Source organism: Phragmites australis, chromosome 6, assembly GCF_958298935.1.
Source record: "Phragmites australis chromosome 6, lpPhrAust1.1, whole genome shotgun sequence".
Classification (NCBI taxonomy): Eukaryota; Viridiplantae; Streptophyta; class Magnoliopsida; order Poales; family Poaceae; genus Phragmites; species Phragmites australis.
The window spans coordinates 41,274,210-41,297,723 of NC_084926.1; the positions used below are offsets into that span (position 1 = coordinate 41,274,210).

Sequence of the window (23,514 nt, forward strand, 5' to 3'; positions counted from 1 at the left end):
ATGACAGTGTGACACAACCTCTCTAGTTTACACCAGAAAAACTGATGACGCCTTCTTTTTTTAGCAAAAGCTTTGTGTGTGGAGCTTTATAGAAAAAGTCCAGAAACTGATGACAACAGTAAAGTTCACTACTGAACATAAAGTGGAAATTGCTCACTTCAGAGTCCAGAATCAATCAAAATCTGCTTTGTTTCTTCCCACAAGTGTCTCTATATAGCTCTCCTGCACGAGCGCCATGATCACCATGGAGCAAGAGCAAGTCACCTTCTACTTGCGGCTCTTCTTGGCTGTCCTCCTCCCCACGCCGGCCAGAGGCTTCCCCCCAGGCCGTGGCGGCTGCCAGCCATCGGCAGCCTCCACCACCTCCTCGGCAAGCCGCACGCGCACCGCGCAATGGCCGACCTCGCGCGCCGGCACGACGCGCCCCTCGTGTACCTCAAGCTCGGGGAGGAGCCGTACGTGGTCGCGTCGTCCCCCGCCGCGGCCCGCGAGATCCTCAGGACGCAGGACGTCAGCTTCGCGTCCCGGCCGCGGAGCCCCACGATGCGTGTGGCCGACGGCGCGAGGCTCGCGTCCGCGCCCTACGGTGCACACTGGCGGCAGCTCCGCAAGATATACAACGCGGAGCTGCTCAGCGCGCGTAGCGTGCGGTCATTCTGCCGCGTGCGGGAGGAGGAGGTCGCGCGCCTCCTCGCCGCCGTCGCAGCGACTCGGCGGCGGGCGAGGCCGTGAACGTCAGCGAGCGCGACGCCGTGCTGGTAACGGACGCCACTGTGCGCGCCATTGTCGGCGACTGGTTCTAGGCACTATGTGAAAAAATGTCGTAAGTGGCAGGTTTCGTATCCATCGTCTCGAGTGTTATTGATAATTAGTTATAACGATGGATTAAGATGTATCACTAATTAGATGAGTTATTAATAAAAGTTATAATTTTGATCAATCATTTATTACCCGTTATAAGTGATATGATCTACTTATGACTGATTAATATTTTTGTGTTTTTATAGAAAAAATTAAAAAATATTTTTTTAACTAAGCCAATCCAACTCGGTGTCATCACCGCTCATCACATATCCCTTGCAATTTTTTACACTGTTTTCATACTTTGCATTTCATGAAAATCAAACTCGCGACCTACTCTCGCGCTTATAGTAGCTTTACCACGAATAAATATCTTTTTAATATTTTTGCCGAAGTCATAAGTGACGAGTCCCAGTTATGACCCGTCAGTAATGTTCATTGTACAATAGATATATAAACTAGTTGACCCAGAGTGTCTTCGTTAAAACAGACATAACTTTTATATATGAACTCTAAATTCGATATTTTTTTATTCTACGGACATCTACAGAAAAATTACACCCGTTTCTCTCCCACTTCGTCAGGTTCAGTAATTTTTTATGCCAAAAATGGCCTGAAAGATTGAGCTCTCGCCCTCAGAAGTTTCTGCACCATTTTCGGAACGCGTATTTATATCCATAACCGTCACCCTTACATCAAACTTAAACAAAAATATACAATGATTCCTATTCTAGTGCTGCTAAAGTGAGAAAAAAATAAGATAAATAAAACAAAAATAAAAAATATTTCACTTTGAAACCAAAATATTTCACTTCAAGCAAGATATGAAAAGCAAATCCAACAAAAAATTAACACTTTTAACTTGAGATTTATTTCTTCTAGATGAATTCAAAGCACTTTCAAAGCTACCCATTAACCATTTTTTAATTTAAAACTAAACACATGACAAATTAAAAATCAAATACTTTTAACTTGTTTTTTTAATACACTTTCAATTTGAAATATAGATCTTCTAACTCGATAATACTTAGAGTTTGTGACCCTTACGTTATTCTGATATTAATATACTAGTAGACTAGTGTTGTATCAAGTTATGTCATATAGGACAGTAGAATATATAAGTGATTGATCGTAACTATCTTATTACTGAAATTGAGCCACATATTTGTGAATATTGTCATTAATGACGGTTATAACTTACTCATCACTAATAATTGGTCTAGGAGACCCATTATTGATGAGTTTGTTATTAATGATAAATCAAAACTTGACCAGTCAACAATAATTGGTTTAGGATGATCCATCACTGATTGCTGACAAATCAAATTTTCATCTGTCACTAATTACTCGTTTAGAATGACCCGTTACTAATAACGACTCGTTATTAGTGACGTGTTACAACTATGATCTGTTATTTTTATTATAAGCGATGGATCATATAACAACACATTACTTATATAGTATCTCATTTGTCTATTTTCACATAGTGAAATGCGGGAGGAGTACCGGAGGGAGTGGCCGAGGTGAGCAAGCTCCTCCTAGGGTTCACCCTTGGCGACCTGTTTCCGTCATCGAGGCTTGCCAACCTCGTCAGAGGCACGGTGCGGCGAGCGGAGGCGAACCACCTCATGATGTTAGAGCTCATGGACTGCGCAATCAGGCAGCACCAAGAACGGAGGTCGGCCATGTACGACGATGAGGAGGACATCTTAGACGTGCTGCTGATGATACAGAAGGAAGGGGGTTACGAGATCCCTCTTACCATGGGAGGCGTCAAAGATATCATCCTTGTCTGTATGCCCCATTGCCACTTCCTTCTGCTTCATTCTTGGTGCCTTCTTAATTAGTCAGTCTAATTTTCCAGTGTTGATCAATCTGTCATCTGCTAGGATCTATTTCTTGCCGGAACCGAGACGCCGACGGCGACGCTCCAATGGGCCATGTCGGAGTTGGTGAGGAACCCGAGAATTTTGCAAAAGGCTTCAGCCGAGCTGCATGCGCGACAAGCTCCAAGGGAGGTCGATCGTGACCGAGGACGACTTGCCCGGCCTAAACTACCTGAAGCTGGTCATCAAGGAGACCCTGAGGCTGCACCCCGCGGCGCCAATGCTCATAAGGGAGTGTGGAGAGTCATGCAGGGTCCTCGGGTACGACGTGCCCAAGGGCGCCAACGCGCTCGTGAACGCCTGGGCGGTCGGCACTGGGGAGACGCGGAGACGTTCAAGCCGGAGCGCTTCGAGAACGGCGCGGTCGACCTCAGGGGCACGGACTTGGAGTTCATACCGCTCGGGGCGGGGCGGAGGATGTGCCCCCGGCATGGCGTTCGCGCAGGCCATCGTGGAGCTCGCGCTGGCCGCGGTGCTCTACCACTTCGACTGGGAGCTCCCCGCCGGGGTGACGCCTGGCGACATGGACATGGAGGAGGAGACGGGCGTGGTGGTCCTCAGGAAGAACGATCTGTACCTGCGCCCGGTCGTGCCATGCGTGTAGCTTTATGAGTAACCTGGTTGGAAGGTACTAGTATAGTCAATAAAATATCTAACCGGTTCGAGGTAAAATTGTTGTGCTTTGTCAGCTGCGAAGGCAGTGGCCGCTGACACAAGTGCCAACTCAGTGGATACCTTGCGTATCAATGACGAAGTCACTTCGTACAATTACGTGTGCAGTTACGTCAGACTAACCGCTTCCGCTGCGAGGATGCCTGTGACCTTGAGCTTGTGAGCTGAACTGGTTGGTGGTCAGATGCAGGAATCTAGCAGAGGCAACGAGCTACGGTGAGAAGCGACCATCCTGATTCCAAATTGTCTAGGCATTCAACGAACAAACACGAAAACAAATTTACCAACGACGGTGGTTCGATCAGAACATTCATACTCAACGTAACCACTGTCCAAACAAGAGCTTTGGATGCAGATATATTTCAAAAAAGAACAAATATTTCTAACTGATCAACATTCTTTGTCAATGTCAACATGTGGAAAATATAAATATTTCACCATGTCGTTTGATTCTTTGTATTGCACCATTTTACAATATATCTGCTCTTACAATTCAAACCCACACAACCGTGTTACAGGCAGGCAGTAAGCACTAAGCACCGAGAGCACCCCCAACCCTAACATGTCGTTTCATCTTAATTCTTCCTGGAGCACAGAATTTCTGCACCTTAACATTGACACTTTATTGTTGCATGTCCGATGAATAGGTGATATATTCAACATTTGAGCTCTCGACCTAAAGGTGTCTTAGTCTACCTATCACAGTAGCAACATCACTCCCTTGCTCTACATTTCCACAGTTACGTAGTGCTGTGGAAAATATTTGAAACCCACAAAACCAACGTTACAAGTAAGCACTAAGCACCGAGTGCAGTGCCAACCCTAAAATGCCATTTCATCTTAACTTCCTGGGGCACACCTTAACATTGATGCTTTGTGTTGCATATGCCCGATGATTGGTGATATATGCAACAATTGAGCTCCCGGCCTAAAGGTGCTGAGTCTACCTATCACAGTAGCAAAAGGTGAATCCCTCACTTCATATCTTGGGGTGTTCAGTATGAGGGATATAACCCCTGAGGTTTATTAGAAGACATCAGGCGGAAAATGGCCAGGCATAGAACTGTTCTGTTGAGCCTGCTTCAGATGAACTCTAAGTGCATAATTATTTAGCTGCAATGAACCACAATTCACATTTTACCTTATCTGTAGGATAAATATCTAAGGATCAAAACCATAAGGGATGAGGACTGGGGAGTACCTCAAGAGTTTTTAGCTGCTCCTGATACTGCAAAACCAACTGTTTCAGGCTGTCAACCTCCTGAGTCTTCACATCAAACTCTTGTTGGCGCTCATGTTGTATTGCAACACCCCGCTTCAGAACAGCATTCTCTCGCAGAATGATTGCCAGTTGCTCCTTTAGCATCACATTTTCCTATGAAGAAGTAAAAATATAGCCACTTAAGCTTCCCAAGGGGTACAAGTCCTACAGATCAAAATGGCATGTGATGCATGCTATATTACCCTGTGCAAGTTCTGCACTGCTTCGGCCCCTATTCGCTCCATGATGAATTTTTCAAACACCTCCAAAGCCCTGGAGGTGCGAGCTCGTGCATCATCTATGTCGGAGGAGCTCATCATCTCTTTGACAAATAGCTCAACCCACTCAGAACTATGATGACTAGTCTGACAATTATCAGTTGCAGGTGGGTTTTCAGTTACTACATCCAAATGGCCATTACTAACAGCACCTGCCCAAGATGGAGAATCGTAAAGTTAAAATTCAGAATTTCATTCACAAAAGAGATACGATTCATGAAGGTGTAACAATATAAGTTGGTTGCTGACCTATATATATCCTAGTTCCTAGAACCAATAGAAAATTAGGTAGTACCCCCAAAAACATACACATAATAGGCCAATTGATAATGGAATGACACAGCTTAATAGCTTGCTTTAGCATAGACAAAGTACATGCATTCACTGCTAGTGCTACTTCAAACAAACCACAGAGAATGGAACATTGCCAATTCACAATGGGAAATCCGGATTGATAGAAAATAGCCATAAACTGCAATATCGGAAAGACAATTAAAGATGCCTCCTTGAGGCATTGTCCAACATTGTTAGAAAACATCAAGCAAGTCTTGAAATTCGTTGCATCAGCAATCTAACAAATTCTTACCAGTAATCAAATCGGGTCAATGCATGTAGATGCACGACTATGCTACAATTTTTAGCATGCCACTGTTTTTCAGATTAAATCCAATCAACGTACCCTCAGCCGACAACTTAAGAGCTGAAGGATAGCCATTCTCAGATTCACAAGCCTCAGCTGACTCCAGGCGCAGCTCATTCAAACTCTTTATTGCAGAATCTAAATCATCTCCAGATGCCTCAAGAGCTCTTTCAAGCAACTGGCATTATTTTGAAAGTCAGTATCATGCCAATGAAAATCAACATCATACAGCTAAATAAATACCTCCAACTTTATTCACTACCAGCCTACCAGGACAAGCTATACAGCAAGTAGAAAATCCAGTCATGGTCAGTCTCTAAAATGGTAAGGTCAAAACAACGTACCCAGCTGCACATAGCAAACAAAGTAACCAAAAAAATATGTTTCATAATAAGGATACAAGACATCAGATCTATACGAGTAAGGCAATATAAGAAAATCTTACATGTGTGGGAGAGGAGGCATAGACATTATCAGTTGTTAGCTGGCACAAATATGTACAGGTTTCTCCTAGAAGCTTGCTATGCCAAAATAGGAGGGTGATCGATAAACATATACATGCAATGATGCAACTTATCTGTATCTTTATAGTTAGTAGCAAGACATCTCAAACAATATTGATCTAGATGCCTAGTTTCATTGGATTCATATATGATATAACTGAAAGCACTATTTTCAAAAACCATGCAGTGAGAATTTTAATTGCACAACAAATGATGTCAGTTAGCACTGATACAAAAAAGGCTTCCTGAAACCTGTGAACCCAAAGTGACTTTCAAATAAACGCAGTACCCACCAAGGCACCAACTAATTCAATACCTATTGAAAGCTGAACACCTCCTAATTAGTTAACTTAATATGCAATGTTCTGAGAAATGCTGAGGAATCAGATCGTCAAAGTTCTTGCAGGATATACTAAACGAAATGTAGAAACTAGATGAAGATAGAGATAATCCTGCCATAGATCAACTAACACCACACCCTCAAACTGGAAATTTCTGGCTTGGCTATAGCAGAGGCGAAACAAGTTGCATGTACTGCACTCTTCACATTTCAGTATCCACTATACTTTGGGGAATTAACTTTTTTACCACCATACCGGATGGCTCACTCTAAAATACCACCTTACCAAATTTCATCCCTCAAATACCACCCGGGCCCACGTGCCGTCACGTCGTGCCGCGCCATCCCCTTCGCGCCGGCTGCTCGGCCGAGAAGCCACCGCCGAGCTCCCTTCTCCGCTGCCGCGCCCGCGCCACTGTCCCGACCTCTGCACACCGCCGCTCCCCGCCGTCCCACCGTGCGCGCAGACGCGTCGCTGGCCCGTTCCACGCAACTCTGGCGCAGACACGACGCTGCTCGGCCGTGCGCAACTCCAGCGCAGCCGGCTCGCGCAGCCTTGCTCAACTCGAGAAGCCCGGCGCGCCGCCTCCTCTCCCGACCGACCACCTTTTCCCCCAGCCATCTCCCTCTCCCGGGACGGTGGCGAGCGACGAGACGGCGGGACGGCCATCTCCCTCTCCCTCTCCTCTGCGCGCACGGCGGGACGGTGGGACGTCCATCTCCCTCTCCCTCTTGTCTGCGCGCACGGCAGGACGGCGGCGAGATGGCGAGACGGCGGGACGGCCATCTCCCTCTCCCTCTCGTCTGCGCGCACGGTGGGACGGCGGCGAGCGACGACGCGCGGAGGTCGGGACTGTGGTGCGGGCGCGGCAACGAAGAGAAGGGAGCTCGACGGCGGCTTCTCGGCTGAGCAGTCGGCACGGGACGGCGCGAAGGGGATGGCGCCAGCGTGACGGCGCGTGGGCTGGATGATATTTGAGGGATGAAATCCAGTAGGATGGTATTTTGGAGTGAGCCATCCGGTAGGGTGGTAAAAAAGTTAATTCCCCCTATACTTTCATTGCTTGATAAACGCCCAAAATATCCTTTCTTTGATCGAAAAACATACTGTACAAAATGAACATATACACATCAAAATTTTTGCTCCATTTTTATTAATATAATCATCTCATGACTCATCATAACGCCACACAACAACCTGAAATCAAATGGTCCAAACGCTTGAGAATCCCTTGGGAAGTTAACTAATTAGGAATAGAGTCCTCTTTCAGCACTTAAACACCATAACCTGCGAAAAGAGTACAATTTCCATGTGCCAAGACTCCAATCCCACACTAAATAATACTATTTAGGTTCACCAAAATAGTAGCAGAAGCAGCCTTATCCGATTTACTGTTCCAAGCGCCAAAGAATCTAAGAACCTGATCCCCATAATATCACAAATTTCACCAAAACCATGAACCGAGCCACCTATCCGCATCCAAACGCCAACTCCCACCAGAATTTCGCAAATAATAAACAAATAAGCAAACCACAGAGACGAACCTGGGGATCCATGTGAGGAAAGCGGGTGAGGAGGTGGTGGACGAGAGCCTCCCTCCGCCGCGCGGCGTCGTCGAAGGCGCGGGCCGGGGAGCAGCGGGACCTCTTGGAAGGGTGGTGTTGGTGTTGGGGAGGGGAGGGAGGGGAGGAGGAGGAAGGGATGAGCTCGTCGGCGAAGATGGAGGACCTCTTGCCGCACACTACCGCAGACATGGTGGCCCCCGCCCCCAACGCTGAGTGACTGCGCCGCCGATCCGTTCGTCGCCGCTCGCGCTACTCGCCCCCGCCGGCGCCGAACACCATCCGGCCCGAAGGGGTCCGGCCGGTGACTCCCACCTCACGCGGCGATCCACGGCGGGATGGGGCTCGCGCTTGGGTTCGGGTTTGGGACTCGGAGGCGGCGCGCGCCGGTTGGCCGGGCGGTGGCGGAGGAGAGACGCCTGCGTCGGTCGGTTCGGAGATGGGGAATCGGTTGGTTGGGTTGATGTGTTTTTCGCAGGTGTGGTTGCTTCTTTTGGTGGAATGGAATGTCTACTTAAGTTGCGTTTGGATTGGTGATGGGTTTGGGATATGAAGTGTTGGGTAAGGATGGAGATATGAAAATTATAGATTTGTATTATGTTTGAATAAGTTATATTTGAGATTGAGATAAGAATTTTATTAGACAAAAATATCTTTGTCGACATCGCCGCTCGCCATGGCCGCTGACACCTCGAAGCCCTCCTGTCCCGCGGCGCCGCATGCCATGCCTCGCCGAAGGCCTCCTACTGGTGCGTCTTCTGCTTCTCCAAGATTGTCTCTGGCGTCGAGTTCCCTGTCACCGACCTCACCTTGGGCCTCACCATCGGTCGCGCCACCTCGAACCTCGTCACCGTAAGGTCTACCTCCATGCACCTCTTCTCCGGTGACCCTCTCGAGCCGATCCTCAAGATCTCTGTCGTCGACAACCTCACCTTCTCCTCCTCCTTCTGCTCCGACGGCGCCCTCCTCACCGCCAGCGACAAGAAGGGCGTCGTCCGCGTCTTCCGCGCTGACAAACCCACAGCGGGGCCCCTCTGTTGCTCCGCGCCCACGCCACCGAGACCCGCGTCGTCCGGTACCCAGTCTTCGGCGGCGACAAGCTCCACCTCCTCACTGCTGGTGACGACGCGCTACTCACCTACTGGGATGTTGACCACAAGCACCAGCACTATTGTAAGCCGCGAGCAGATTCAGGTGAATGGGTAATGCTACTTTGGAGAGGTAAGCGAAAAGGCGATGCACTGCAGCGAGATTGCTCGCTAGCGCTTCGGTGAGGGCAACTGACGTCCACTCGCATTTCCCAATCTAAACTCACCTCCCCCATCGGGATATGAATGCTGGGATATAACTCTTCCATATCCCTATCCCACACCTTTTTCTTTTCTCAAACCCATAATCCAAACATTGGAAAAAACTTATCCCAACCATTGTTTCCCTTTCCCACCCCACATATCCCATTTGCCAAACGCCACTGTAGGGCACTAGAGGGCTGGAGTAAGTCGAGTAAATCGAGAGGCAACGGATTTCAGACCCACCAGGTAGGTTCAGGGGTAAAAGTTGACTTATGGGGTCATCGAATCGGGTATCGATTCGAGTTGGGGCTAGAATTTAATCTGCACCCATGGGTTTCCTATAGGCTTTGATTTGGGCCGGGTCCGAGGCAACTGCTCCTCCCTCTCCCTAGTACGGTGCCTCCCCCTCCCTGGCTCCCCCTCACCCACAACCAGCAGCCACACCATCATTGGGTTTCGGATCCACCATCAAGTCTCGGTTCCCCGTCAGGGGTGGGTGGTTTTACACCCGGTAAGAATTTCGGGATCATGTCGGGTTTGATATCTCAGGTTTCGAGTTGGCTATGTTCTCGCTTCATCCGGCACCGACCTGCCATCGTCACTCTTAAGCTGGAGTAACGATACTTTAGTCCAGATGTTTTGCACTGTGGTTTAGATTAAAAAAAATTTAGAGCTTTTTAAGGGAATTGCTAAATCTCATTTCGAGATGTTAAAGAAAGCGTGAAATTGTTGGATCATGGAAAATAGCAGTCATAATTTGGCGAAAATCATATGTTATCCAAGCAAAAGTATATTTTGAGAAATAATTGAACCTTGAGAATTTTGTAGAAACTTTATAGGCAAACGGGCCTTAGAGCCTAGGGCAATTTTAGCTTATGCGTGGCGTGTAGGGTACTTGGATTCTATCCCGCTGCTGTTGGGAATGAGATTGTCTGACTTCACCCTCCGGTGAAGTCAGATGATTTCAACGAGCTGCTAACCGTTGATTCGAGATGAACGGAACAGATTTGATGGTACAGTGTTGTGAACAGAAAAAATGTCGCTCAGTAACTAACGGATTTGCTACAGTTCTGTTGCTACAATACCGCTTCTACAATGTTCGACGTCAGAGGCACTGTTCATCCTCTCACAAAACATTATTCCTCGGTGAAGTCAAAGGAACCGGATCCCTCCTGCTGCTGCTGCTTGCATGCCTTGCTAGTTAGATCAACTTTTTTTTTCTCGTCTGATAAAACTTGATCGAGACTTTGATGCATAGAATCATTCCTCGTATAATTTTGTTCTTCCCCCGACGTTATCTGTTTACCAAACAGGTGGCTTTTCACTCGCCGACCACGGTCCTTTTAAAACTGTTTGGTACAACTTCAACTCTATAATTAGATTTAAAGTTTGTAAACTAAAATAAAATAGTTTAAATATTTATTTTTAATATGAAATGTGAATAAGATTTTCACTTAAACATTTTAAATCTAACTTTATCTTTAAAAAAATTTAGAGCTAGCCATAATTTTTAAAACTAGAGCTTTTCCAAACATTACTTAGCTTGGTGATGTTGGATCGTTGCTCCACGGGATCGGCAGCATATACGGATCAGATGCCCCTCGCTCGCACGTGAGACCACGCGACTGCAGCCGACGGGCCGAACGGACACACGGCCATCGCGGCAGTGGCAAAGCTGGAAGAAGATTGTTAAAAGGGCCAAGCTAAGAGATAGACTCCAATACACATTAAATTTAGTATTTTTGCTAATACGTAGCTGATGAATATTACAGTTTTCTAAATAAAATTTCGAGCTAAGGGAGTCATGGCCACCTCTGGCCAAGGAAGCTCCGCCCCTGCATCGCAGCTTCGTGACCGACGCAGGCGCCTCGGCGCACGCGTGTCGTGTCGTGCGATTTGGGCAATCCACTGTGGGTTGCGGCATTGCCGGCACGTCCGCTCATGCGAGTGCCAGCTCCGCAGGCTGCTGCCGTTCCACGGCCATGACGTTGGGCTCTACTTGCTATTGAAGAAGAAGAAAGGGCTAAGTAGGTGTTTCAGTAACTGGGAACATTACTGAAAAGGAACAAAAGGATCCATCCATTTCTAAGCTCATCAACATTGTGCCTTGGAAACATAGGCGTTCTGAATCATTCTTTCCTTTGCATTTGTTTTTCCATTATCAATGTGTGAACCATCTTTTTTGCTTGTAATAATGTACTCAACACTGCTTGCTTCAAAATTTGGGTATAGTACAAACAAAGGGGGCAGTTATTCACAGCTCAAGAATAGGTCACGCACAAAACTCTACAACCTACAAACAAAATCGGCATTTCCATCAAACATGGAAACAGTGGCACTTGGTTTCTCTCTTTCTCGTTTTCTGCATGTGGTATGGAAACAGAAGCTCTGGAGGTGTTATTGTGTCAGTATACCCATCTGCTGCAGAGCAGACTTCATGTCATCTGTGCTGTAACCCTCAACGCCGATGATATTTGAGCTGTCAAGTGCGACCACATCCTGCAAGGGGTATCTCCTGACAGTATGTATCCTGTTTGCAGGAAGGTTGAATTCTCCCTTCAGGATGACAGTCCTGTGGAGACCTCCCAGCAGTTCTTCATAATCTGAATCACCACTTTCACCGACAAGGACTGCAACATTTGGCACCTTTATCCCCCAACGTATACACAAGTACCTAAGGAACGGAATATTTTGTCATCGGGTAACAACACAGCTAACAGACATGTGCGGGCTAAGAGCCCGTTCAAATAAGAAACACAAAGAAGCCAGCCCTCTACTCAATAATGTCTAGTGCAAGCGGTGCTGATAAGATTTGCGACATTGTTATCTTGAGAGAGAATACTGGACCTTCAATCTCATCAAATTTAAGCAATAAAATCCTATTGAATATCTACTTGAAGCAAAAGTATGCATTACGTACGACTGTTTAAACAAACTTGGGTAAATTTATAACAAATGGATTGTAGTGTGGTCATTTGTGCACAGTATGCTCAAAGTGGAGTATGAGGCTTCACCCCTTCCCATGTTTATGTAGGAAATATTCAGCATTTCATGCTTTGCTTATACAAATAAATATTCATGATATTTTTAATCAAACGTGACCTAAATGCTGGAGCAATTATACCTTAAAAATATAGACTGATAATTGAAGGGCAAGACTCAAAAATATATATATATATATGCCAAACCTTAGGGCCTGAGAACGTGATGCGTGAATAGGAACTACAGATAGTCTGGTAGCACTGTGGTTATATAGCGCGTTGCAACGGAGAGATTGGATTCTCATCAACTTCCTCAACTCCTTTAAAGGAGGTAGCTACAGTAAGGAAAATTGTCATGTCAAAAGTAATGAAGGGAATATGATAAAATACTTAGAATGAAGGGAACACATATGCACACGAAATTTCTAGAAAGTAAGATATGACTGGAAAATAAAGGCTTACATGATTTGGATTGACCACTTTAAATGTGAGACAATAGGTTGAAGAGTGTTCTGGATCTTCAAAAATAATTTGCCTCTCGATTCTCCCCTTTCTTTCTACCACTGAAGTAGCCCACTTCACTAGATACTTCCTTAGGCCTTCTCCTCCCCAACGATACTCGATATGTGACTGGTGATTCTGATCTAATACAAATGTAACCTTGGAATTGCTTGGCATTTCACCATAATATGAAGGATAGTAAATGTTACTCCCACTATTGCAGATGAAAGCATCGAAATCAGTAGGAAGCATGCCTGCAGAGACTAGCAGCGAATGTATCTCCGATATGGTCAGTGAAGTTGACAGCACAAAACCAATTGAACCCGATATTTTTTCTGTATGTATGACCTCAATAGCATTTCTTATGATCCGGACTAGATCTTCCTTGCTAACAGAGTCTACAGAAAAAACAATGATATGCTTCCTTCCTGAAATAGGTGCACTACTGCGCTCCTCTTTGTTACCAATAGCAGGAGACCTTTGGCCAAGAGTCAATATCCTTGATAAGTAATTCTTGCAGTGTTCAGGCCATGAGAATTGGTGGATATTTTTCAGCCCATTCTCTCTGCACCTTGACCAAAGTTGCTTGTCAGAAAGAAGTTTATAGAGTGCATCTGCAATGGCATTCTGATCATGCGGATCAACAAGGAGACCATTGTTCAGAACCTGAATTAGCATACACCAGAAAACAGACAGTGATGTACTGCAATTAGTTGATATGTTTTTTGAAAAACAAAGTACAGTTACCAATGGCATAATGGAAGGCAAACACACCTGATTAATTTCAACAGGGGCTCCGTTTTTTGTTGCAATTATAGGCAAACCATTCATAGCAGCCTGGTCATGGATACAACACATTGGTGGTAATTAGGAGACTAAGAGATAAGGTAACAGATGCAACAGTAAATTGGAATCGTAAGAGTTCTGACCTCTATCAGAGTAACCCCAAATTGCTCAAAGTAAGCTACATTTACAAAAGCACCCTGCAGAAAGATCAATAGATGATCAACATCCAAGTGTATAGTAAAGGGACACAAGCTCACAAAATCAAGAATTTGATAGTCCTTTTTATTTGATTTTTTATGTACATCTCAGACATATGACCTTCTATGCCAGAACCAAGTAAATAAGGGCCTGTTTGGTTCACAGCCACACGTTACCACAGTTTGCCACACCCTGAGTTAGGCAAGTTAGACTGACATAGGGGCCTGTTTGGTTTGCAGCCGCAGCTGTGGCGAGATTCCATTCAGCCATCTAGGTACCACATGTCAATGTCTAAAAAAGTGTGGCATGATTCTCTTAGACTATCCAAAGTGTGGCTAGGTGAGTTTGGCAAAAAAAATTTGTGGCAAACAGTGGCAACCTTTGAACCAAACATGCCCTACAAGATAAGCACATTAAATGATTGGTTCTAGACCGAGGAAAAATAAAAGCAGCATTAATAAACTAACACGAAAAAGTTTCTAGTCATTTCAGAACAGCATACCTTAGTTCTTGCGGCTAAACGATAAATGTCAGGAACTTCTGAGTGCTTATGATGCTTGGGGTATGCCACTTGACCATACAAATCGTATTCATCAATCAACGTAAGCACTGATGTCAAGACAGCAGCACTCATATTGTGCATCTTAGAAATAGCTTCGCGGTTACCCATTATCAATGTCTGCAATACAAAATCAAAAGTCAGCACAATAAAAGCTAAGATCATTCGACATACTACGTGATGTGCTTATGGCACAATAAAAAATAAACTATGGAACATCGAGACAATTAATTTCAATCTTACAAGATTTGCAAGCTCCCTTAGTGGCCGACATTCACCAAATGCCTTTACAAGCGTTGTAATATTCTTTTCAGGATACGGGCGAGCAACAGCTAGAATCATAGGCTTCCTAGGATTTGTAAAGAAGCGCATAATCTGCCATCAGTTGTACATATATGTATAGTCAGTGTTTGAAATTAGAAATACAGGATTGACAGGCCGAAATAAACCAACTATATTAAATACTGAGTAAATGATTCACAAATAAGTGTGACCCCGTATATAGTATGCTGAAGAAAACACGGTGACCTGAGACCAAATAGGTGGATCCTCAGAGGCTGGGGATGGATTGTCTTCTTCACCATCCATATCAAATTCATGAATGATATGACCAAATTCAACTCCAGGAGGAATTATCTGCAACGCCATGAATAGGAAACAATATCAAATCAAAGTCACAATAGATAATTGGTGCAGTTACATCTTGTGCTAATTGCCTAGACAGAATATACTTGCCATGATCAAAATTATCAGTAAAGGGTAGGAAAATGTGTATACTCACAACCATACGAGGCATAAAACGGCCATAACAATTAGCACCACGTTTGACTCTTGCTCGAAGCTTCCTTGCGAGTATAACCTCAAAACCATCATACAGGTTCCACTGCTCTTCTATCTCTTGCCTAGTGCTTGCAATAACAATTTCAGATGCATCAAGAGATAACTCCTCTGCCTCAATCCGGCACATTATTTTGTATGTCATATTTATTTGTTCCCTTGTTTGTCGCCCTTGTTTGAGAAGCCCTTCCAATTTATCTTTCCCGAGAAAATGTCCTGTGAACGCCATAGGAAGGTTAAGTGCTCCAGAAAGCAGAGCAGCAGCAATTCCTGCACTGGCATAATGCCCATGAATCACAGCAGGCCATACTGGATGCCCACAGCTAATTTCTTCACCTATGGCTTTTGACATTCTCACAATATGGCTGAGTGCACCATCAACAAATTCTTGAATGAAAGGCCATAGATGTTCTTTAGGTAGATACTTGTCTTTTGGACCAAATGGTATCCGAATGATATATGCACCACTATTCTCTCCTCTTTCCTGTTTAGAATTTTTACCGCTTGTTGAAACCAACAGTTCTGCAGGTTCACCATAACTACGATCAAAATTTGGTGCTAAGATTTGTCTTGTTAACAGATCAACCCGGTAAACTCCAGGAGATGAACTCAATGCTTTAGCAAGTTCAACCACATATTTTACCTACAAAATGTTGAAGTAAAATTATGCACTTATCTGACCTTTTACTTGGTGGAAAAAAAATCTCAGATACCAAAATAAAAATGTGAGTATGTTATAGCTTTGTAGGGTACATTTATTTGCAATGGGGGGAATCAGTTTGATCAATCAAATACTAAAATAATGACATAAGATTTAAATGTTGTTGAGAAAATGAGTAAAATACTAGAAACTCTCACACAGAAGGAAAATTACCTAATTATAATTAGATAACAACCACTGAGTGTTATATAGAAGTTATTTAAACTCAAAAGATAAGAAACGGTCCTAAACCATAAATTAGCACCCATTAAGATAGATTCTTCAGTTAAATTTTAGTTGAGAAAGAATTGGAGTCTATTTAGTTTCATTAAGAAAATAGTATTTAAGTCAAATTTGAGTTGTCAAATACTGAAAATGTACGTAGTATACTAGAACATGCTGTGCACTTGCACGGGTCAATAGGTGGTGCTATACTTATTAGATAAGTGTAGCAGGATTACCTGGCCACCAGTATCTGAATCTCGGCCTAGCTCCATATTCTCACCGCGGACTAGACCATGTAGACTGCAGTACAATGCACAGACTGATTAACAAAGGAATGGCATATATGCAACTGACAAGTTTCAAAATTGCACATTTGCCACTGTAAAAAGGGCTAACTGCCCATATGCCACTACAATTGTGAGAAATTCATTGGGCTTTCCACTAAAACATGACAGTAGGGAAACACTGTTTGATTTACGCTAAAGAATCATTTCTTGCTTGCTCTCTCCGGAAAAAGAATTGGAGGAACTTGGCCGTTTCTCCATCAAGAAGGACCCAAACCTCTTACTCTTAGAACACGTGTGTTTATCAAACAAAATAGATATATAGACAACATTTTACTTTGAAGGAATATTCTTGATACCTGATCAATACTATGTATAGCTTGTCAATTGAACTTGTCTTAGGTGAGCTCCCTGTGGTGCTGTCACCATATGCAACAGATGGATCACCAGCATCTTCTCCCTTTTCTCCTTCAAACAGATCTTCAGACATATCTGCAGTAGCATCAGCTCGTGTTTTCTCGGTGTCTGGCTGGCGTTTCAACATACGACAGGCTTCTTCTTTCTCAAACTGCATATCCGAACACGTATATGAAAAATAGAGGACAAAATAGAAAGATAAGGAATTGACACAAATCTAATACTGGCCTCTCATGAAAACAGAAACAGAAGCTCAGGGCCTTTGCACTCTTTGATATAAAAGTTTTACATACTAGAACTAAAACAATGTAGGGTACTAAGTAGTTATTGAAGAAGTATAGAGTGTAAAACCTGAGCTCAACTGGTTAACCGGAGGTAGACTAAGAATACTGTGCAAAAGTGTTTAACTATAAGATGGAGGAACTAGCCAAAATTGAATGTGTTGTGTCCTGAGGATACAATAATAGCTAGGTAGAGCTTTGGAATAGACAAAAAGGATGCTGGAATGGGATGTGCCGTATCAGCATGCCCCATAGGCTCATCTACTCAACTAGTGGGTAGTGGTTATTCATGAAATTCCATTGTTCCCAGCATCTGTCACAATTGTACTAGCTACTTGCCAAGAGAAACCATTCACAAACTAACACAGTGACTACGACACAGGGGTGACAGCTGAGAAATTTTGGACTTAGGAGTTACCAAACTGTAACGTCAAAACTGTATCAGAGCCCAATGCTGTCTGAGAACAACTCAGGTAACAGACGCAACAAACCTACCCAGCAACAACAACTCAGGTAACAGACGCAACAAACCTACCCAGCAATCTCTGCACGCGACCTGAATTTCCATGGTGCCTTTCAACTTAATTTTTTCGCAATTTTATCAAGGACGGCCAAACGTCCATTGCTGCAAAAAATGACAAGCATACTCCGTAAATCAATAGTGTTTTACTGATGCAAAACTCCTCCTAACTGATCCGGTGCCCTCCAAAAACATCACCTATGCAACATCTGTGCAATCTTTAGCTCTTCCTATTCAAAAGCACTGGTCGCTCTAACACGCTAGAACTAATCAACGACCTCTAAACAGAATCGTCGCCACAATACCATCCAGCGTTAAATGACAGTTAGAACTAGTACAGTCCAAGGAGAGAAGGAATCGGAGAAAGAACTGAGCTCACCTCCTTCTTCTTCCTCGCGAGGTTCCAGATCCTCCACGTCATGTTCTCCAGCCGCGTGTTCCTCTCCTGCGGGCTCCGCATCGCGTTCGCCTGCGGACACGGCACGCCCAGATCGGCCAGGGAAATCACGAGAACAACAACGGCGGGAAGAGAAGAAGAAGAAAAACAGAAAGCGGAGGTGGAATTCGGGCGGCCACGGACGTACGCGGAGCCATGTCTTGTAGAGGTCGGTCTCGTCGTAGCCGGTGATGACCTCCTCGACGAAGTATCGCGCGGGTGAGAAGTGGCCGCGCTCGCGGAGGAGGAGGGAGGGGCGGTCGCCGCCGATGGCCGCCTTTCCGGCGTCGAGGATGGCGTCGAGGTAGCTGTTGATCCAGTTGTCGTTGCCCGCCATCGCCGCCGCCGGCGATGAGATCCCGGCGAGATCGGGGAATGGAGGGGTGGAGGCGAGGCGAGGCGAAGGGAGGAAAAGGTAAGGAGGAGGTGAGAAGAAATAGCCAAGCTAATTTTTTTATTAAAAAAAAACCTACGTAGAAATTATTACTTAGAAAAAAAAAGAGAAGGAAAAGGTGGCCCTGTAATGGAGTAGACTAGAGCGAAGTGACATAAATATTTGTTTAATTCAACGCATTTCCTATATTTCGGGCGCATAAAATCTCCGAACTATCCATTATGTGAATACGCGAGTTCGCACGTTATGGTATATTGTCGAAGATAGCTGAAGGAGGCCAGAAGATGGGGAAGCGAGGCAAGTGGCAGCGGGTGGACACGAGGCAGTCACAAGGAAGAAGAAACGCCATAGGATAAAGGAAAAACACATCAATCCAATGTAAAATCATGTAGCTGTGGACATTGATCGAAAGTCACATGTTTTCAGACGTTTGCGTCACCCTTAATTCAATTGGTTTCGTCTAACTAAATTTTAAGGTTAATCTTTTCCCAGTGAAAAATTATTTTAATTACTAGTATTTGGAGGAGTTTTCAATTTTGATTTGATTTTGGAACGCTTTGGTGCTGTATTTTTCATCATTTTATTTCCTAGTGTCCTATTCACCTATAGGTGTGGGAGAGTATGCTATGTTCGGACACACTCGTTGCGCAATTATAGGCGTAGTCGCGTCTCTCTTACAGAATTTAGTTAAAATTAAACAAAAAAAAATCGTTTCAAAGAAATTAAACAAAAGAAAAAGGCGAAGTTGTGCATGAACCCAATGGGCTCAAAGCTGCTATTTTCAGGGCCTTCTTCATAGAAAGGCTTCCCTGGGCCTCTAGGGCCCATGACGATTAACCAAAAAAAAGTTTTCAGAGAGAGGTACAGAGTACATGCACATCCAACCGAAATTTTTACAGGGTTTGCGTACCCAAGATTTATTAGAACTATTCATTTGTATTAAAATTTATATTAAAAGTTGCGTAAAAAATTATAAGATATGTGAAAAGAATCAATAGTGTAGGTAAATTCACGGTTGACGTTCGATGGCAATTGATATTTTATTAATTTCTTCAGTGTACTAGATCAACTTGTCCTAGTTTTTTTCTGGCAAGTTCATTGCCGACTTTTTTTACATGTACTCGATTTTGCATCATGATTTCCCCAAAACTGAATAACTGGACTGAGGATGGCGCTACCTACATCGGAGATCGACAGTGAGCGGAGTTAGTCTGGCAAATAGATCTCCTATGGTTTTCTTCCGCCTAACAACACCTGCACTATCTATTGCATCTCCACTTTATTCATGCACTGTGTAGCATCCTTCATTGCATGTCATATACTCATTGCAATGCATATTATTTATTTAACAAACGATATTTTATAGAGTCGCGAGTTTAAACACGAAGGTGAATCAATTGAATTGCTTAGTCTTGCATAGATTATCGGTAAAAGTTGAGCAATGGATGTCACCGTCGTCTGCGAGCTACAGAAATTTCAACTACAATTACAAAGAAATAATATGTTGGATTGATGAGTTAAAATCGAGACGAGATGTGAGCAGGTGCTAGGGCAGTTCGGAAGAGGAGATATAGGTGTCATAAACCGCTTGTATCGTTTAAGCACCGTTTGTGATGCCATTTAACTTAAGCATTTTCCGTACTTTCACATATCGATCTAATGGTAAGATAAACCGATTATTGTATACTGTGTTAACGCTTGCCTTACGTCCCTATGACACGTAGAAAAAGTACGAGAAGATGCAAGGTGGCAGGGAGCCTGAGGTGTCCAGGACACGCTCGCGCTAACCCCAGTGCCATAGGGGTAAGTGCAAGTGGGTAGTTCTAAATATGAAAAAGGTTGTCTCGGGAGTCAAGAGGATGGATCCGAGTCGTATGGATAAAGATGTACTATGTAGGATGTAAGAACAATTCGAATTGTTGCGCTTTCGTTTATGAGCATGCTTATGTCTATTAGGCAACATTGTAGAGTTTCGTTTAGTTTGGTAAATGAAAAGTACGTGGGGTTCTGGGAGAAGCATATGCTGGTACTTATTCGAGTTAAGCAAGTTTACTTTATTGAGTATTATGTTTATTATCAGTCAATGCTAGGTGTTCATACCAGTATATTGGTTAAATTGCTTTTTCACTGAGTCAACTTAACTTTATGATCATTTTCTTGCTACTCAACTCAATGCATTATTCTTAGAATCGAGATAGTATATACCTATATTGTGTAAGTCTTACGAGTACTTTCATACTTATGATGCTGCCCTTAAGTTGATGTAGGTAATAGAGAACTAGTTTATATTTACTTTTATCCCGTTGGTGCTGGAAATGGGTAGGAGTAGAGATCGAATGTCTGAGTTAGTCCTGGTGGTGCCTTATAGGCAATGGTGTCACTGGTCTTTTATTTTATTAACATTTTTCTGCTGCGTTATAAAACCTTTGATCTAAGTAGAAACTAGAACGTTAAGTAATATTTGTAATAAAAGTTAAATATACTCTGTTCATATTTTATGATGAAATTATGTTGTAAACGACATATGATGTGGTCTTTGGCTTTGTTGAAAATATATCAGGACTGTCGAAATTACTTCTGTTTAATCGACTTAATTATCGATTAAGTCAGGAGTAATTTGAACGGGTCTGACACGCTTACACCGTGCCCAATTTTTGTTGCACAGAGCATAACAAAAGAAGCCTAAAAAAATTAGGTTCATCAGTTTTGGGCATGTCAATATTTAATTATGAATTTATCAATATTTAACACATTCATTTAATTATAGAAAAAACATTGATACATTCATGCATCCACATAATTTTAACATGTAGACGACAATAATACGAACCTAACTAAATTTATTTCATATTTTTTTGGGGTTTTAGATATTTTCCTGTGCATTTTAGATTATTTCAACCGATTTATCAATATAACTATTATTCATTTTGCTATTTTTTAATGTCCCCAAAAATTATTTGTACGTATATACATACATATATGTATAGGTATAAATGAACACGTGTATATGTATATGTCTACATATATGTATGTATAGGTATAAATGAACACGTGTATATGTATATGTCTACATATATGTATGTATATACATAAATACATACATATACGTGAGAATTATATAAACAGTAGCTACAGTAATTTAACCTTTAGAATCGCTTTAAAACTTGGTCTTTTAATATATGTAATAGATTAGACCCATATGACTAAATGCACACCTCTTCAATGTTTCAGGGTATGTTTTTTTGGCTTCTATTTCTGTCTCTTCTGCTTCTAGATTTTCTACTAGTTTTCTAAAGAAGTTAGAAATTTATTTCTGAGAAAATAAAGTAAAAACTGAGAATCTAATTGAGAGTAATTTTTTTAAAATAGTGTGCTAAAAAGTAAAAAAATTATTGTAAAAACCAATAGATAAGATAAGAACAACTTTAAAAAAAATAAAAAACAGAAATTCAAACAAACAAAGTGTCTCCTATGCACTGGTTGCGTAGTCGACTAGGCGGAAGGGGAGCAGACCATCTGAGAACATATCAGAGAAGGAGAGTAGAGAGCAGGCTACTCACCAGATCTGGAGAGCGGTTGCCTATTGGAGGGAGGCTCGGGTGGGTGGCCACGCGAGCGGGCGAGACGGCTTTTGGCTAGAAGCACGGGCAGCTACCGACTAGGGCACGGGTGGCCGTTGGCGTGCTCATGGCCGGCTACGGCTCGAGGCCCCGTTGATGTGTTCTTGATGAGGTGAAGGAAAATATCTGGATTCTACGATCCTATCTCTCTCACCGATGAAACAGCCTCGAATCACATTGTTTGCCACAGAGAGGTGAAGAATCTATTCATTCCGTGATCTATCCCGTCTGTGTTCTTTGTACGCATGATCATTCTGTAGTATCTTGAATAAAAGCAACTCTCCCAAAAAAAAACATAAGAGAATAAAGACGATTCTAAGAAGATATTTAGGTGTTTGAAAATTCATCATCAGCGATGACTCATCGGAATATTTTAGCTTAACCAAATATTTAACCTTAGATGGTAGATACCTAACAAAGGGCGTCATTGCTCTCCTGAATAAAGGCAAAGTAGAGTACTAATAATGCTAGCATTTAATCACTTTGTTTAGCTTTCCCTGAACAATCGAAATATCGTATCGATCTGGTGCTAATAGTAGGTTAGCCAAATTAGCACGCGTAACACATAGCTTTTCTGATCAAGTGTAAATATTATAAGAAGAAGGTCAAGACAGAGAAGTATGTATGCCAACTTTTGTTGAATTTCAGCTCATTTCAGACGGCTGAATTTTTTTTAAAAAAATTCTCCGTATGACAGCTGAAACTGACGGTTGGCATCAATACTCAAACTATCCACGAGTGCATTTCAACTGTTGTGATAAGTATATGCAAAAAAATCATGTCTTCTTCTTAACCAAGGTGCCATGTAATGAGTGATGATACATATACAATCCTTTCCTTCTGCTTAAGTAGTGAGTGACTATATATATATAAACATGATGACACCATGACTTGGCTCTAGAGTTCTGGGTCAAGTAATACGTTGCTTGTAAGCCAAGTATCTGTTCATGCAATTTAGTAATAGCAACTGCCTTGCCTGCCTTTACTTTATCAGTAAGCAGAGTTTGACACGGACGGTAAACAAGCCCGAAACTGACAGGAAATACTGGGCTCTAACCTTAGAGCAAAATGTAACATTTCAAGAACAGCATCCAGCTTTGAGCCTAATACTTGTACCTAACTGAAGTTTCAGAATATAAGCAAACTCTTTCCCAATCAGACACACTGGCTGATGATTAAATCGGCAGTAAACAACTAAGCTATTGAAGTATACGTGAATTACTTATCTTTCTCTATCAGCTTAAGCTTTTAGTGACGATCAAATCGGCAGTAACCACCTAAGCTATTGAAGTATAAGTGAATTGCTTATCGTTCTCTATCAACTTAGATGAATTGATTGGTGCATATAGCTCAATATGGTATTAAAGTCAGATGTGTTCTGACGGGCACAATTAAACAAAAATTACAGTCTACTCCTATTTTCACATCTGAGGTCTGAGGAAGCTTTCACGTAAGGTAGAGTATTGAAGTATAAGCGAATTGTTCATATTTTTTTTTATCATCTTAGGTTTTTAGGTGAACTAATTCTAAGTTGGTAGA

At 43.0% G+C, this 23,514-nt stretch overlaps 2 protein-coding genes and 1 pseudogene across 2 annotated transcripts; 1 reads left to right on the forward strand and 2 right to left on the reverse strand.

The window, feature by feature from the left end:
- LOC133923237 (desmethyl-deoxy-podophyllotoxin synthase-like) lies at window positions 1-3,291 on the forward strand (annotated as a pseudogene).
- Window positions 3,292-3,719: 428 nt separating this feature from the next.
- Window positions 3,720-8,480, reverse strand: LOC133922521 (uncharacterized). Its single transcript, XM_062367885.1, has 5 exons — window positions 7,927-8,480; window positions 5,578-5,716; window positions 4,824-5,050; window positions 4,561-4,734; window positions 3,720-4,472 (listed from the first exon to the last, which is right to left on the reverse strand). The coding sequence occupies exons 1-5, from the start codon at window positions 8,134-8,136 to the stop codon at window positions 4,386-4,388; spliced, it is 837 nt and encodes a 278-aa protein (XP_062223869.1). The 5' UTR covers window positions 8,137-8,480; the 3' UTR covers window positions 3,720-4,385.
- A 2,856-nt stretch (window positions 8,481-11,336) lies between these two features.
- Window positions 11,337-18,404, reverse strand: LOC133922522 (probable sucrose-phosphate synthase 2). The gene is made up of 13 exons (XM_062367888.1): window positions 18,110-18,404; window positions 17,905-17,994; window positions 16,667-16,875; window positions 16,260-16,323; window positions 15,043-15,741; window positions 14,790-14,897; window positions 14,505-14,636; window positions 14,205-14,381; window positions 13,648-13,701; window positions 13,493-13,555; window positions 12,680-13,384; window positions 12,425-12,552; window positions 11,337-11,910 (listed from the first exon to the last, which is right to left on the reverse strand). Exons 1-13 carry the CDS (start codon window positions 18,296-18,298, stop codon window positions 11,634-11,636), a joined length of 2,895 nt encoding a protein of 964 aa, XP_062223872.1. The 5' UTR covers window positions 18,299-18,404; the 3' UTR covers window positions 11,337-11,633.
- Window positions 18,405-23,514: the final 5,110 nt, after the last annotated feature.